General features: G+C 43.6%; 1 protein-coding gene across 3 annotated transcripts in view; it reads right to left on the reverse strand.

The window, feature by feature from the left end:
- Window positions 1-1,941: 1,941 nt before the first annotated feature.
- The window catches only part of plxna1a (plexin A1a), a 166,602-nt gene continuing 152,701 nt past the window's right edge, over window positions 1,942-15,842 (reverse strand). For 2 of the 3 annotated variants that reach the window (XM_010891486.3, XM_010891487.3), the window contains exons 23-32: window positions 14,149-14,215; window positions 12,570-12,716; window positions 12,244-12,403; window positions 11,762-11,865; window positions 11,518-11,614; window positions 9,377-9,567; window positions 8,170-8,339; window positions 7,859-8,071; window positions 7,467-7,617; window positions 1,942-5,656 (exon numbers count right to left, since the gene is read on the reverse strand). In XM_010891486.3, the coding sequence (XP_010889788.1) occupies window positions 5,561-5,656; window positions 7,467-7,617; window positions 7,859-8,071; window positions 8,170-8,339; window positions 9,377-9,567; window positions 11,518-11,614; window positions 11,762-11,865; window positions 12,244-12,403; window positions 12,570-12,716; window positions 14,149-14,215 (1,396 nt within the window). In that variant the 3' untranslated portion in view covers window positions 1,942-5,560. The remainder of the gene's footprint in view (window positions 5,657-7,466; window positions 7,618-7,858; window positions 8,072-8,169; window positions 8,340-9,376; window positions 9,568-11,517; window positions 11,615-11,761; window positions 11,866-12,243; window positions 12,404-12,569; window positions 12,717-14,148; window positions 14,216-15,842) is intronic. The other variant, XR_002197567.2, reaches the window with a different exon arrangement.

Consider the following 15,842-nt stretch of genomic DNA (forward strand, 5'->3'; position numbering starts at 1 on the left):
AGGATGACTGTATACCAAGCAAATGTGATAGGTACGGGAAAAAGTGAAAGGCATCTTCCGAGTCAAGGTGACCAGAAAAAAAAAACTGTCAAGAACCTAGGTTGGTGTTTTGAACACTAACTTTGTGACACAGCAAATATGAAATGAACAAAAGAAGTCCAGGTGGCATCACGGTTTGCATCTTCTTCCAGCAGACATTAACCTGTCTCTATCCTTGTCTCTATCCCTGCTCCAATAGGCTCGTCAAGGGCCACATAAATGACAGATTTCCAGGGTCACAGGACCAATAGACCTTCTGCCATAACAGGTGCAAAGAGAATGCCATTTCCACTGATATTCACATAGTTGCAACACTCCCGGAGAAGAGGAACATCGGTGTGGGAATGCTGTTCATTCACTCCCAGTCAACATCAAACACTGTTATTCACCCAACTCAAGTGACTGGGTCTGTACATTACCCTGAGCATTTACATGCCAGACTGTTTGAGGTGCAGATTTCAGGATTATGACAACTGGCACATATTGACTGTTTATACTGAGAGGGTTGTGTCCTCAGCCTCTACAGGATTCTTGTGGGAGGAGAACTGCACCTCCCACACAAACACATGGCCCTCGGAAAGGTGGTGATGATGGACCGACGGGGGCCGTATTCACACCCGTCCAGGACTTACATCCAGCGATGCCAAACGAAAGACCGCAACCCACGCTGACTGACCAGCTGAACCCCCCCGGGTCACCCTAGGAAGCCAGAAATGCTTCTCTTGTTATGCCATCTGGCTGCTGAACATTTGACCTGTTTGACCACCTACACTGACTCTGGTCAGTCGGGCATGCGTGCACTCACATGTTCACTTGTTTACACAAACAGTTCCACATCCATGTGTGGTTATCCTCCTTTATGTGTCCTAAACTATTAAAGATGTCTACTTGATAAGGCACATGGCCAAGGAGGGAATGTAAACCAAAACAGTCTTGGTGGGGCAGCAGGGCAAATGAAAATGCTGGGAATCAGAACGATAAAGGAAGTAACATCAACAACGTCAGCACAATGGAGGCTAGAAGAATGAAGTTCCATCTCCACTGTGCGTGCAATGTATTATTAAGCCTTACAAACTTTGTTGTGTAAGTACTAAAAGAAAACCCAAATTGCTTTTTTTGTGGAAAAAACAGCCAACTTTAAGCGCATCATCATGCTCGAAAAGAGTCACAACAAGGTCCTGACAGTAATAACATCCCAGCTGGTGGAGGCGGACAAAGATAATAAGCCAAAACAGAGAGGATCCTGCTTCTTCCTTTTTGCCAGGAATGGGAAAAAATAAGCGGCACCCACATAAGTGGTTTCTGCCTTTGGTAGCATCATGTTGTCAGTAAGTTTGTCTCTTGCCGAGACTGGGAAGTTTGTCACGATTAATAAATATGAATAAATATAAAAGGAGCAAAGCTCAAATAAAAAGTCTGAGGAAAACTTCCCTCCTCTGAAAAAACAATTCTGGAGTAAGTTCATCCAATTTAATGTAGCTTAAACAATATCGACAAAACAATGGATGTTTCCCTAAGACTTGGAAAAATGTTGTTCAAAATGATTCCCAGCTGTAATAGATGATGAAGATGCATGCACCAAATATGAACTGTCCTTACTTGGAAAAATAGAATAAGTTGGGTAAATTGTTTAGAAAGAAAAAATAAAATGTGTTGACTATTTATTTATGAAGCAGGAAATGCAAGGGTTGTTTCAACTTTCAGTAGTGACTGTAAGACATGATCACCACCTTGATCCTCACCTTGGACAACTATAGGAAGTACATGTGCTGCTTTCTGTCATCTCTCTCAGCTGCCTTAACCTTCATCATAAGTCATAGTGCTGTCTTTTAAAGGGTAGACATTGGACTGCTGAGTAGTTACAAAGATCCAGACAAAACAAAACAATCCAGACACAACAGATTTAGCAAAAAAATGTTTAATCTCTCCTTGATGCGTGTTTATTTACAAGTAATAAATCTGCAAAATAGGAAAGAGCAGAATATTTACACGAGCGTGAAACAGCCAACCTGTCACAGTAGCTTCAAGTCTGAAACTCTTAAAACGGTATCAGAATTCATAAAGTATTAAAACTCTTTAGTTTCTCTTTTTCTTAAACCTGTGTCTAGATATTTGTTAGATTTTAAGCCTTTTAAAATTTACTTTGAAAAAAGTAATAGCTTCCCAATGTGCCATAATCAAAACAAACCATGGGTCGGGGGGAGACGTTCAAAGGCGAGGCAGAGGGGGAAACATGGAACATTATTTTACAGGTGGTGGATTGTGGGTAATGTAGGAGTCATGGAGGGGTTGTGGGAAGTGGAGGGAGGGCAGGGGTGGGACTGAAAGCTGTGTTCATCAACATCACTTGGATCTCTCCCTCTGTGTTTCCACCCAACACACCATAGCAGACACACACAACCAAATGTATAATTTCCTTCCAAGGACCTTCTGTAGATAACTATTTCTTATTCTCATCTTTACACAACAACTGGCATTGGAAATAAAATAGAAACAAACATAAAACAAAGGAAAACATCAGAACAACTGCCACTGTACTTGCAATATAATGTTTTATACTCTCTAGAGTAACTTTACAGGTTACCATGCATCCATAATCCCATGATCCTAATCACCAATCATCAAAAACCTTCCAGTTAAATAACAGAAGAGCGAAACTACATCAAAGCAGGAGAACCGTCCAGAGACTTTATAATGCAACCAGCTGTTTTACAATCACAGTCATCAAAGCCTAGCGTGTGTGGTGGGAGGCAGGCGGCACATAGCAACATTTCTTATCCACTAAACAAAAACGGGAGACAAATGTGCTCAATCAGGGAATACAGGATGCTTTACAAAAGGACAAAGTGGCAGCTTGAAATCATTTCAAACCCTCACAAGTACGGTGTGAATGAACAGAAGAGTGGTCAAATCAACGCCCCCACGAGAGGCCTTCTCCTGGTATGAAAAAATCTAGTAACCAGGAGATAATCCTGTTAACTAACCAAGCAAGTTAGGAATTTCATTAACTAGACTCTGTTCCCTGCTCTCAGATATCAAGTATAGAGTACAGTACATACAGCAGGTCCAGCCCTATGTCAATGGTTAGGAGGGATTGGTGATATAGTGAGGTGGGGTATAGAAGTACCTTCATTGATTCACCGGGCCAAAGCTGGAGCGGAGAGTAGAGAAGGTGTTGGAGATGACCAAGAGAGGGGGTGAAATGAGGGAATATTAAATATATCCATAGATATTCTGAAATGTTAACTTTTAACAAAATATGTTATGGAGGCCTGCTCCCAATTGATTTGGGGAGATTGAAAATCACGTCAAACTGAAAAATAATACATAAATAAAAAGAGGAGAGACTTCTCATTTTCATTAAATTCCACTACCTTTGTTGAATTCGGATGAAGGATGGATGGATGGCCCAAGGTTACACATCACATCTATAGTCTGTGTGATCCACACGGCTCTCACCACAGATCTGACCTAAATATTTTAGAGGTTTCTCAAACATTTCTCTGTTTTATTCTAGCCTCCATACCTCCTTTACTCTCAGAGGACAACGGAAAAGGAATGACGTTTCTTTCTCTTTTTACGTGACTGAAACGGAACTGGTGCAACATATTAAAGGGAGACAATGCATTTCACAACAATATCAGATTTCCGAGGAAACAAAAATCTTCAACCAGTTTAAAAAACACTCACCAAGATTGAGCAACATTTCATTATCTTGTCACACATCACAGATGCTTGCATTTCAAAACATTTGTCACCGTATTCATCTCTACAGCAGACTAAAATCAAAGAAAAGACAACACTGAATGTTCAATTTCCTTGGCGCTTCAAATTTCCTCTTTTTCCTCTTGGATGAAGCTCATCACAGATGCCGTTTCAGATCATAAGGGAAACCCTTGGAGAGTCTAGTCTGCTACTGTACCACTAACCACTGTGTGGTTTCTGCAGAATACAAAGACACAAACTCATACAATTTCACCACTTCAACAAATCAACAGTAAAAATGTAAATCTTTTTTAAAATGTAATTACAATAATAGAACTGTTGAATGTTGAAGTCCCTAGAGCAACAGTGCTCGCTCTCATAATGGGCTAACATCAGGAAGGATTACCCCCACATAAAGCTTTACCTAGAAACTCCTATTTGTATGCTGAAACCTTCATCTCTATGTCCAACATCATAGTCCTCAAACACAGTGGCCTATCTGAGGACCCAGAGGAAGGACAGCAGAGGAACTTTAGGATGGCTTTGAAAGGGTTGTGTGAATTTAACCATCGCTACATTTAGTATGGCGCTAAGCCCAATGAATCCTTCGGTAGAGTCTAACTTTTGAGGCACAGCAAATCCTATAAATATCATAGTAATGTAAGCCATGATATTTGCCTTCCCAAAAACATCAACAAAAGTGACCTACTTCACTGTGGTCCGGAGCCTGTGCCCAGAAGCATGCATGGTAGTAGATGCAACCAAAATGGCTGCTCTTTCAGGTGGCTGTGAATATGATGCTCATCCAGGAGGCTGTTTTCTGTCACCAGAGTGGTATACAAAACCTAGCCTTTGGATTTTCTAAAAAGCACAATAGCAGTGTATACCATACCACATTGTAAGTCATACCAGTATTTCAAGTACCATTAAAACATTATGTTCTCCCAATAAAGGAAAGGCCCCAAGTCTTAACAATTTTTTCACTTGCTTCTAATTTTTTTTTTATCATTTAACAGTTTTTTCTCTCACCTTCAGTCACTAGGCATGACAACATTTTAATCATAGCACATTTTATCTAAAGAAAAAGTATTTGCACTAAACAACATTCAAATAAAACATGGCACAGGACAAGTTTTCCTCTTGTTTTCATAGTTTAGTCTTTGAAATATCAAATCCTTTTCTTTCAAAGTTTGTTGTACATTAAAATGGAAAACTTTTTTGACTATTTTCATTTGTTTCATTAAAAATGAAGTTGTATTTATATATCTATATATATTTATATATCTTCTTTTGATTTAGCTTTTTTGTAAATTGTGCAAATTCAGCAGTTACACAAGTGGCACACCACTGGAGAGAGTAGGCAGTTGAAAAACTCAAAAATGAAATCAACAAAATAAAATAAAAAAGTATCTGGAAATCAAAACGATGTCCATGAACGTTGATGAAGTCTCTGAGGAAGCACTGCTGACAGTAGCTTCCATTGAGAGGGAGAGCTTTATTCATGAAGTCCTTTCTCCATAGCCTCCTTATAGTATCCACTCCGCTTCACAGCACCCGTCCTGGCTGTGGGTAGATGGATCAATACGGAAGACAAACTGAAACCAGTGATGAAGAACGTGATGATAAGACACTTTCTCAGGTCAAAGATGGACGTTAAGTGTTTCTAAATGAGGGCTTGTTTGGATAGGCCGGTGGCTCTCCAGTGTACTGCTTGTGTCCTTGCAGTCCTTACGCATTGAGTTAGGGCTGAGGAGCTGGGCTCAGTGAGAGGAGGCCTAGCTTCTACCCCCTCCGCCCCTCAGTGGCAGGCCTTTCTTCAGCTGGCCAGGGCCATGGTGTCAATGACCTGCTCCAGCTTACTGCGCAGTCTCTGCCTGCGAGACTGCTCGTCCTTCTGCAGCGCGGACAAAATCTGGGGAACGAGCAAAGAGAGATGAACGGGGGAGGAGAGAGGGAGGAGAGATAGGGGGGAAAGATAGGGAGGAGTACATAGGGTGGACAGCCAGCAGAGGAACTATCAGATTGGGTAAACAGCTGTGCAGGCAAACAGGCTTCCATGGCAGAACTAGTAGGCTATTTATTGGTATTTACATTTTCATGTATGAGCATGCAAACAGTTGATCGCTTCCCCTTCACACAGCAGACATGTTTTAAAAGTTTTTTTTTCAATGGATTATTACGACCCTTTTAAGTAAATCTGATAAGTTTTAGTATCTACCGTGTGTTATTACCAGGTATTTTTTAACAATGTAATAATTTGTAGTTTTGATCCGTTGCCCTTTTAAAATAATACTAGTTATGTATTTTAATGTGTACAAATGTTTTATTGAATGCAATAGAAACATGACTGTTGGTGCGGCAAAATGTAAAGATGTTTATGAAACAGTAAGACGAATATCACACAAAGAAAAATGTAAAAGTATAAAAAAATAACTAATAAAATAAAATAACTAACACAGCAGAATATGCCTGTTTACTGACAGAACCTGTGTATGTAATAGAGGGAGAGTGCTCTTATATCCACACATTGCCTGTAATAGGTGCGTTTATAAAGGGGTGCCAACAGAGAGCACAGCTGAGATCCTGTTTTGAAGTTAGAAGTGATGGGTGTTGGAAGAGGATTTGGGATCTATGGGAAATGGGCAGCTGTGTACCAAACAGTTGACGCGTAATGCAGGGGGCTACATAAAGGAGTGCTAGCGCTCTGTGCTGCTGTGAGTGACGAGGGGGTGAGACAGGGACCCTTCGGCCGCCCACATCTGGATTAAAAGAACACATGGTGGGGAGCGCCTGATTGAACTGAGGCAGCTGCAGCACTTGCCTCAGCCCAGAGAGGAGTGATGGGGTCTGATATGCTTGAGAGTACCCCCCTGTTTTTAACCACCGGTACTCTCTCACCTTTTGAAAAGATAAGCAGAGAGGCTCCCTGAAACTCACAACACACTCTTAATAAAGCACTAAAACTGACACGGTAGCAGACAGCCACACATTGTTAACCCGTTAGTAAAGTCACACCACTGACTGACTAACTGGCTGGTTGGCTGGTTAGCTGGCAGTCAGACTGGCTAATTGGCTGACTGGCTAGCTTGCCGACGGACTGACTGACTGGCTAGTCCTTAATGGCTGTGAGCGGATGGAGGGGATAGAGTGGAGGGACCTTCTGCTTCACCACTGCTTCATTATCTCTCCTTGTCCGCAGCCTGGAGTCTGTGAGTCACTGGCCTCCACCCTTTCCAAGCTGCTCATCTCTCAGTTCTCTGAAAATTAGCACTAAGTGTGAACACTCTCATTCACTGCTCTTACATTAGCTCCTACTGGCTCTGCCTCAGTGCATGAGCAATGTTTCAGGAATGTTTCGTCCCTGTATTTTGGTGGGAAACTGCATGGGAGAATGAGTAGAAAACATACATCTAGTGGGGTTCATTAGGATCAGAAAATCTTCCTTTATGATTTAAGGAGCCGCATGCCCTTTATGGGAACGTTCTAAGTTATATTTTCTTTAGATGAATGAGAACACCCACATTCCATTAATGAGAAGCAAGAGGGCACGTACATTGTGCTTTTGCTGTGACCCCTGTGTTGACACACAAAACCGATGGCAACGCTTTTCTGATATCTCTGTGTTCTGACTAGCTAACATATTTCTACATGCTTCTAGAATTCTAGAATTCTTCTAGAATTCTCTCTTTGACTGGTATCCTAACTGTATCCTAGTGACTCACCTCATCTTTATACTTGACGATGTAGGAGTAGATCTCGTGCAGGGCGCTCATGCTGTTGAACTGGCTGAGGTGCAGACGGGACTGTTCAGCCAGGTAGGCACTCATGTCCTGGTCACTAATGGCCGGCATACGGGAGATGTCAGAGTAGTACCTAGAGGAGGGGTGGAGGAGGAAGAGGGGTGAGGACGTAGCTTGCTGGACTGGAGAGGACACCGATTTTGTTAAGCATGCCAAGTACTGAGCTGCATGAAAAAATCATCACAAGATCAACACTACACCGCAACACCTCTGATCTTTTAATTTGACAGGCTAAGTGCATACTGCCTGCTTCTTGGGACGCCTCAGATGGACAATCAAACAGTCTGTGGAGTTTAGATCCGTGCCGTACATACCTCTCCACCCAGTTCTTGTAGTTGGGGATATCCTTGGCATACAGCAGCTTGTTAGAGGGGGAGTCTTTGCCCAGCTTGTGTTCTGAGGTGGAGCAGGAGTCCATGAAGGTCTGGGCCACCACAGACAGACAGGCGTCGGTGATGCTGTTCTTATGGATGTCGAACACAAACTGGGGGTTCTTGATCACGTTCACCCAGAAGCGTAAAGGCAAACTTTGGAGAGGGATGAGACATGTCAGGAGACCCGAAGACAACCACAGACACTTCGTAATACCGAAACTCTCCGGCGCTCTGTTTGGAACGTGTCTCACCAGTTGCTCTTCCATGTGTGCCGCACATCTGAGTCTGAGATGGAGTGTTTGTCCGCCTGCTCGTCCAGGAAGTCAAACATGTACTTGATGGCGAGAGGCAGGGCACTGCCACGATGGGCCGTGCTGAAGATGGTCTCAAACAGGTCGTCCACAAACTTCTGCAACGTACCCTGAGTGGAGGGACGCAGAGGTTTGTCGCTCAGAGCCCTGCTTACTTCGCTCACCGACAGATTTCCAATCAACCCGGCAGAAAGCCCAGAAGTTAGATTGTTGGGACAGTAACGGAAAGGTTGCTGATTTGAATAGCCGACCGACAAAGTGTAAAAATCTCTTAATGTATCCAGAGTCAATCACTCTGGATAACAGACTTTGCTATATTGTGAACATGTAGAGGATTAATTTCTACCAGGATGCATTTCCCTACATACAGTGACTTGTATCTATTACAGGAAAGTGGGTGTGAAGAGGACATTCTGCTTGTCCAAGATCAAAGTGCTGAGATATGCTGGTTTACCAGACAGGCAGACCTACGTGTTCACTTCTCGGCATCATGCACCACCTAACACTCGATCCCACAACAAATTACCTGTCTCCTGCTATTTTCTCTTCCCTACTCCCACTTTATATTCTTCCATCTTTTTTTTTATTATGAATCGAAATTGACCACCCGAGAGGCTTGTAAACAGTGTCTCATTTCCATGTTTTTTCTTCTCCTACAATTAGGAGCAAAACAATCAGCTTGGTGATAGCTAGCCGAGCATAGAGCAGAAGGCAGGCGTGCACTGTTTGGTCAGTTAACTGGGAATTGGCTGAGGGACAGCAGAAGAATACAACATTGCAATGGAAGCTAAGCTGTCAAAGACACAAGCACATCAAGGGACCATGGAAGAAATGACATCCTTTTTACCAGGAAAAACTCTATATTTGTTCATAGTGGAGTTGTAGCAAACATAGTTAATTCCATAGTGATGATATGGATGGCATTTCAATGACTTAGTCAGCATATAGATTAGTTGCACTTACATCAATAGTACTGTACATCGTTTAGGAAGGTATGATCTATGCTAGAGTCTATATATTTGACTGTATATAGGAGGAGTGGCAGAGAGGCAGATTAGAGGAAGTCAAAAATGTAGGGCACATGCAGGGATCGAACCCGGGATCCGGCAGGGGAAAGTAAAATGTTCTGGAGGCCAGTGGTTACTACCTTGGTGGCCAGCAGACGTGTCAGATAGATCTCAGAGACCATCTTGCTGCCGCGGTCGCCCTCACGCTGGTCAGAGTGGTCGTGGTTCTTCACCAGGTGCCACAGCTTGGTGCCGCTCTCCAGGTCAGGAGTGATCATTGGAGTCCGGGATCGCAGGCTGTCTGGACTGCTGGCCGTTCGCAACATGCTCTCTGGACAGAAAAACGAGGGACATCAGGACATAGACGAAGTAATCAGGAGAGAGACAGCTAGATCAGGATCACAGAATGAAGAGGTCTGTAGGGGTTAATAGAACCGGAAGAGACTTGAGGGGAAACAGTGACACACGTATAATCACACATTTTTATAAATGTAATCTGGCACTTGCTCTAGTAGACAAACAGAGATGGGAACAAAACCCAATTTTATTCAGGTGATTGTAAAAAAAAAAACTAAAAAACATTCCCATTAGTCTGTTGAACACAGGGCTCTATCATGGGCTGACTATATTTGCTCATCATCCAGCCAGAACAAACCATGTGCCTACATGAGTCCGCTGTCAGTCTGTCTCTCACAGAGTCACAGACGGAGATGCACCGGGACTTGACCTCTGAGAAGGAAGGAACATTAACGAGCCAGACGACAGATCCCTCTTCTATTGTAACTACTTCTAATGTATGTTAGAGAGCTGATAGGGGGCGAGCAGAGCTGGCGAACTTATTACTCTCAATTGGCAGACTAACAAATTGCCAAAAGGGGAAAGTTGTGCGCCTCGTTTTCATTGAATGTGCCAGCGGTTAGCCTGCCAGTGTTTACAGAAGTCTGTCCGTCTCCATCTCTCAACCACGCATTACCTGTCATGCATTAGCGGCGGACATCATATTGGCCATTCACAACAACCCCGTACTCCCTTTCCAGCTGTGGTAGCGTAGGTCAGGCTGTGTGGGCTCCATTGTGTGAGTCCTGTCTCCCTCTCCTCCCTGGGGCTGCCTGCCTCCATGCACTACTTCATTATTAATGGTGTGAGTGTCAAACTTCATTACAGGAGACCAAAGAGAACCCTATCTACCGTGTTCCTCTTATCAGCCGGCCTGCTTGCAGTAGCACCTGGCACGGGGGGGGGACACACGAAGGGGCGTCAGTCCCTCCCTGATTTATGGTGGGAGGGATGGGAGGAGAGAGATAAAAAAAAAAGAAAAACGTCTTCAATCTCTGTCAATCTCTGTCACACCGTCGGAAAAGACGGAGTGATGCTCTAGACTCCTGAATGTCGGGAGGGCACCCTGGATGAGGAAAGTAGACCTGGCACAGAAAGATGCTTCTGGAAACTCTGCGGGACTAACGTGTGTTAGTGTTTCTGTGTTTGCTGTTTATTTCCTCTAGTCAAAATGGAAAGAACCGTGGGGGCATCAGTGCAAGTGTCTACTGAGATCTGGGCATGTATTTACCGTCACAAAGAGCACGAGTACTGATTTAGGATCAGATCTGCCGTTTCGATCATGAATAACTAATAATTATCAGCATGTTCACACAGGAACATTCTTCCTTTGTAGCTACACTCCCAGTACTCCCAAATCTATTGGACATTCATCACGGAGCTGCTACTATTGCTGCTGCTGCTACTGCCGTTGCCACTGCTGTTTGAGTGCCTGTAATTCCATTGCAATCATGTCCATTGGCTTCTGGGTGAGAGTGGAGGATGTTTACCCCCGCACCTACAGCAGCCAAGGCTTGGCTAGCCTCGGCGGACTAAGAAACCAGGCTTTCGCCCGGCCTGTCAGCGCTGCTGTTAGAACCCCTTATCAACACACCAGCACACACATGGGGAGGAGGAGGGGGAGAACAACAACAGAGGTGATGTTGGGAGAAAGGGGATTTGCCAGGGAGCTGGTTCCAGCGGTGGTGTGGTGTGAAGCTGAGGAAGGGTTGTGTTTGTGTTAGCCACGGGTCTTCAGTCCTGGTAGGAGCAATGAGGCATCTGATGTAACGCCTGTCATTCCTAGATGGTCCAATTGCCTCTGAAATGGTGTACACTGGATAGATATTAGTGGATTTATGGTTCTCTCTTCAGAGAGGCTGAGTAAATGCCAGAAAGACAGACAGGGAAAAAAAGATGGCAAGAGAGAGATTGGTAGGGGGAGAAAAAGATGAAGGAGACTCACCATATCTACTGAGGGACTTGGTGAAGGTGGAGGAGTTGGATATGTTATAGGCTGAGTTCTGCTTTGGCACCAGGGCTATCACTGAGCCATCTGTCACCTAGAAGGATTGTGAAACAACAGGGTTGTCTGCTAAATGCCGTACTGTTAATCACTCCATCCAGTTGTCTGATTTTGTAGATAAAACCACTGAGCTACTGGACTCTTCAGCAACAGCAGCCCAGACACCACCTCTGTTTGACCTCACCTGATAGTGAGCCAGTGTGTTGAGTCGTTTCCAGTCATTGTCAATCTTGGTGGTGACATCCTCATCCTGAAGGATGATTCTGGCCATCCTACCCTGACGCCATTCTGTGACGTAAAAAAAGAAGATGAGAATAGAAGATCAGAGTAGAGCACACACAAACGTTAGCTTTTTTAAAAAATCCGTTTTGGGATCAGAAAAATGATTCCCTATTTTCACTACCCTCTTGCCTTACCATAACCTTAATCTAATTAATACAACCTTTATGTCTGAACTTAACCTGACCCTAATGTCTTACCCTAAATCAAACCGTTGATTTTCTAAACAAACTCAGATTCTAGTACTAACGTAATTTGTATGTGTTACCCTAAACCTAACACTTTTTCCTTGTGGTGACCGATCTAAAAAACAGTTTACGGACCAATGTGTCAGGTTTTAATATCGTTGTGAGGATAGTAAACCCTTTCTTCTCATGATGATCTTACCCAGATCCATGTCCCCAGCTTTGGGCCTCTGGGAGTAGGGGCTGCCCTTGTACACAGCATCCAGGAGCTTCTCTTTCACCTGGGTGATGGTGTCACAGTTCAACCCCTTCACTGTCACCTCTGGGGCGTTCTCGTTCTCAGGGTTCACACAGTGGAGAGTCTGATATTTGTAGGAGGAGCAAGGAATTGGGTTTAGTTGGCATTTGCAGGAATTGGAATCACAAAAAAAATGTACACTCACTAAGGTAATGAAAAATCATAGTATCTGGTCAAAGGTAAATCTGACTGTATTTTCCTATAAAGAATTTCTATCCCCCACCACTAACCAGGGTCTTGTAATCAATCTGCTGTCTGATAAGCTTATCTTCACTGAGGGAATAGCGAGCCTCTCCTGTGATGGCATCTATGGGCCCCTTCTCCATCTGCTGCTTCATGGCACAGTACAGCATGAACAGGGGCTCACCAGCACACTCCTGGACACACAGGAACAAAGATCCTCAGTAACAGGCAAGGAATGGACCTACATTCATAACAGGTATTTAGATTAACAGAAAATATGTTGACATTGAGGCAATGTCATGCTCCTGTTTCTTAAAAGATAAAGAAACCTAGGCAGTCTCATATAAATGTTTTCTGAGTTTGAACTATTGCGGCCGGTTGCCAATCAATAGTGTCATTATCGCCAGCTCAGGCCCAAGAAAAACTCTCGCTTTTAGAAAAAAGAGTAACAGTTTAGAGCCGGATAAGAAAGGATGACCAGGTGGCAGCTGAGGCGGAAGCTAATAAGAGGTTAACGATTGACAAGAAGTGCTAAAGATGCACAGGCAGTAGCCAGACATACAAGAGAGGGCAGAAGGGAGAGAGAGAAAGGGAGAAAAATAGAAAGGAAAAAAGAGATTGCTCTAAGTGCTCGATTGGGGTAGCATTTATCTCTTCTCGCCCTCTCACCATCATTCATCAGTAATCAAAAAGTTGTAATCTCAAGCTGAAGGTGAGAGTGTCGGCATATGTGTGAATTAAGGGCACATCCTGTGAGAGAGCGGTGAAGACAGAAGCTAGTTGGGAGAGAGGTGGGGGGCTAGCTAACTGGGAGACAGGTGGGGAGCTAGCTGACAGGGAGAGAGGTGGGGGGCTAGCTAACTGGAAGACAGGTGGGGGGCTAGCTGACAGGGAGAGAGGTGGGGGGGATAGCAATCAGCTAAATAGGAGAGAGATGGGGGGACTATCAAACAGCTAACAGAGAAAGAGTTGGTGGCTAGCTAACAGCCAACTAAGATAAAGGTGGGTGGCTAGCTGACTGCAAGCTGGGAAAGATGTGGGGGGCTAGCTTACAGAGAAAGCAGTAGGGGGCTAACTGGGACAGAGGTGGAGAGCTAAAATAAGTCTCCACCTTCAGTGTCCTCTCCTGGCTCCCATGCAGCAGCCCAACTCTCCCTCTCTCCTCTCTGTCACCATATGCTGTTAACATCTCGTTAGCATCTGCGCTAATTAACCAGACAGCTGCTAACGAGAGGAAACATGCATACATCACTCCCCTAGCCCTCGCCACGGCACGCTTGTCTGTGAAATTATCTTTAATTCCACATCCCGGCTTCATTAGGGGGTAATTGTAAACTTCCATGGGGGAGTGAGGGAGAATGAGGAGAGTGAGGGGAGAAGGTCCACCAGAACGTCTTACGCCCACAGCTCCTAATGACCACAGGCAAGATCATGTTCACCACAGAAATAATGACACTAAACAAAATAATGGAAAAAAAGAATGTCGCTCGTTGTAGCCTTAAAGCAGACCATGTACACAGATGCCTTTACTGGTAACATTTTAATAGTGTACTTACTACTTATTATTATTATAAAGCAATAAGCAGGAGATGGAACAGTCAGTCTAATGGTTTATGGTTTCCTTACCTTTAGGAATTTATATAAGAGGAATGTGAACCAGTTGGTCAGCATCTTTTCAGCAACAGACTCCGTTCTAACAGAGAAATGGGAAGAAATAAATAAATATTGTTCATTATAAATTGTGTGGTTTGAGCTCTGAATCGTTGGATGAAAGTTGTGGTACAATATATGAGACTGTATACCTGAGGTATGACAAAAAGAATATCTTCACAGTTCATATTGTGTTTGTAAGTAGTTATAATAGCAATTAAGCAGCTCAGAGCTTGGTGGTACAGTACATGGACAATACTCCCAGGCTAAGATCCTTGTGCCTTACTGTTTCAACTATCAAACGGAAACTATAGTAGGTCAACTTTAAAAATAACCAGTGATACTGTAAATCTATATTTAGGCTAAATTGACACAGATGCCAAGCTGTTGTAGTTTTGTGAGGAGAAAAAGGTCTTAATACAAACAAACTTTATTCTCAAAGCAAACAACCAATCTTCATTAAAAACAGACAATTACCATAATTGGGTAACTTCTCTCGTTAATCATAAACCTGTCGCGTCACGAACGAAGACCCATGAAAGGTCCGCCAGACGAGGAGCAATTAAAATCCACTGTAATTAGCTGCCTTTATTTCTCCAAATATCCTCCTTACGGATAGAAAACCTGGGCAAACAGTTTGCTCCCCTCCCGTTTCCCCTTTTGCCTTCCCTACAGCAGATCTCTGTCCTTAATTCTCTACTTAATCTCAATGAAAAGGGAGGAGGGGTGGTAGGATGACAACTTTCCGAAAACAGCCTTGATTAAGATTTTGATTTGGCCATATTGGCTTGAAGTACTCTAAGTAGTTTTGGCAATGTTTTAACAATATATGGAAATACAACCTGTTTTACTGTCTTTTTAGGAGCAGACTTATTGAAAAGCAGCACTTTAGTCAGTGTTTCACAATAATGTGCAGCAGACAAATGAGTGCGCCATTGAGTGTGTCAGTGGGTCAGTACGTTTGTGTCAGTGTGTGATTGTGTCAGTAGGTATGTGTGTCAGTGTGTGATTGCGTCAGTGGGTTAGTGTGTCAGTGTGTGATTGTGTCAGTGGGTTACTGTGTCAGTGTGTGATTGCGTCAGTGGGTTAGTGTGTCAGTGTGTGATTGTGTCAGTGGGTTAGTGGGTTAGTGTGTCAGTACGTTTGTGTCAGTGTGTGATTGTGTCAGTAGGTATATGTGTCAGTGTGTCAGTGTGTGATTGTGTCAGTGGGTTAGTGTGTTTGTGTCAGTGTGTGATTGTGTCAGTGGGTTAGTGTGTCAGTGTGTGATTGCGTCAGTGGGTAAGTGTGTCAGTGTGTGATTGTGTCAGTGGGTTAGTGTGTTTGTGTCAGTGTGTGATTGTGTCAGTGGGTAAGTGTGTCAGTGTGTGATTGCGTCAGTGGGTAAGTGTGTCAGTGTGTGATTGTGTCAGTGGGTTTGTGTGTCAGTGTGTGATTTTGTCAGTGGGTTAGTGTGAGTCCGAGTATCAGCTCTGTATGAATACAAGTAAAATAAGGAGCTACAAATCAGGGTGCAAATGTGTCGATGTGTGAGTGTTTGTTTGTGTGTATGTCAGTGTTTTAGTGTCTTGGTGTGTGTGTGTGTCGATGTGTGAGTGTTTGTGTGTATGTCAGTGTTTTAGTGTCTTGGTGTGTGTGTGTGTCGATGTGTGAGTGTTTGTGTGTATGTC

The sequence above is a fragment of the Esox lucius genome, chromosome 12 (genome assembly GCF_011004845.1).
Source record: "Esox lucius isolate fEsoLuc1 chromosome 12, fEsoLuc1.pri, whole genome shotgun sequence".
In the NCBI taxonomy this organism is placed as follows: Eukaryota; Metazoa; Chordata; class Actinopteri; order Esociformes; family Esocidae; genus Esox; species Esox lucius.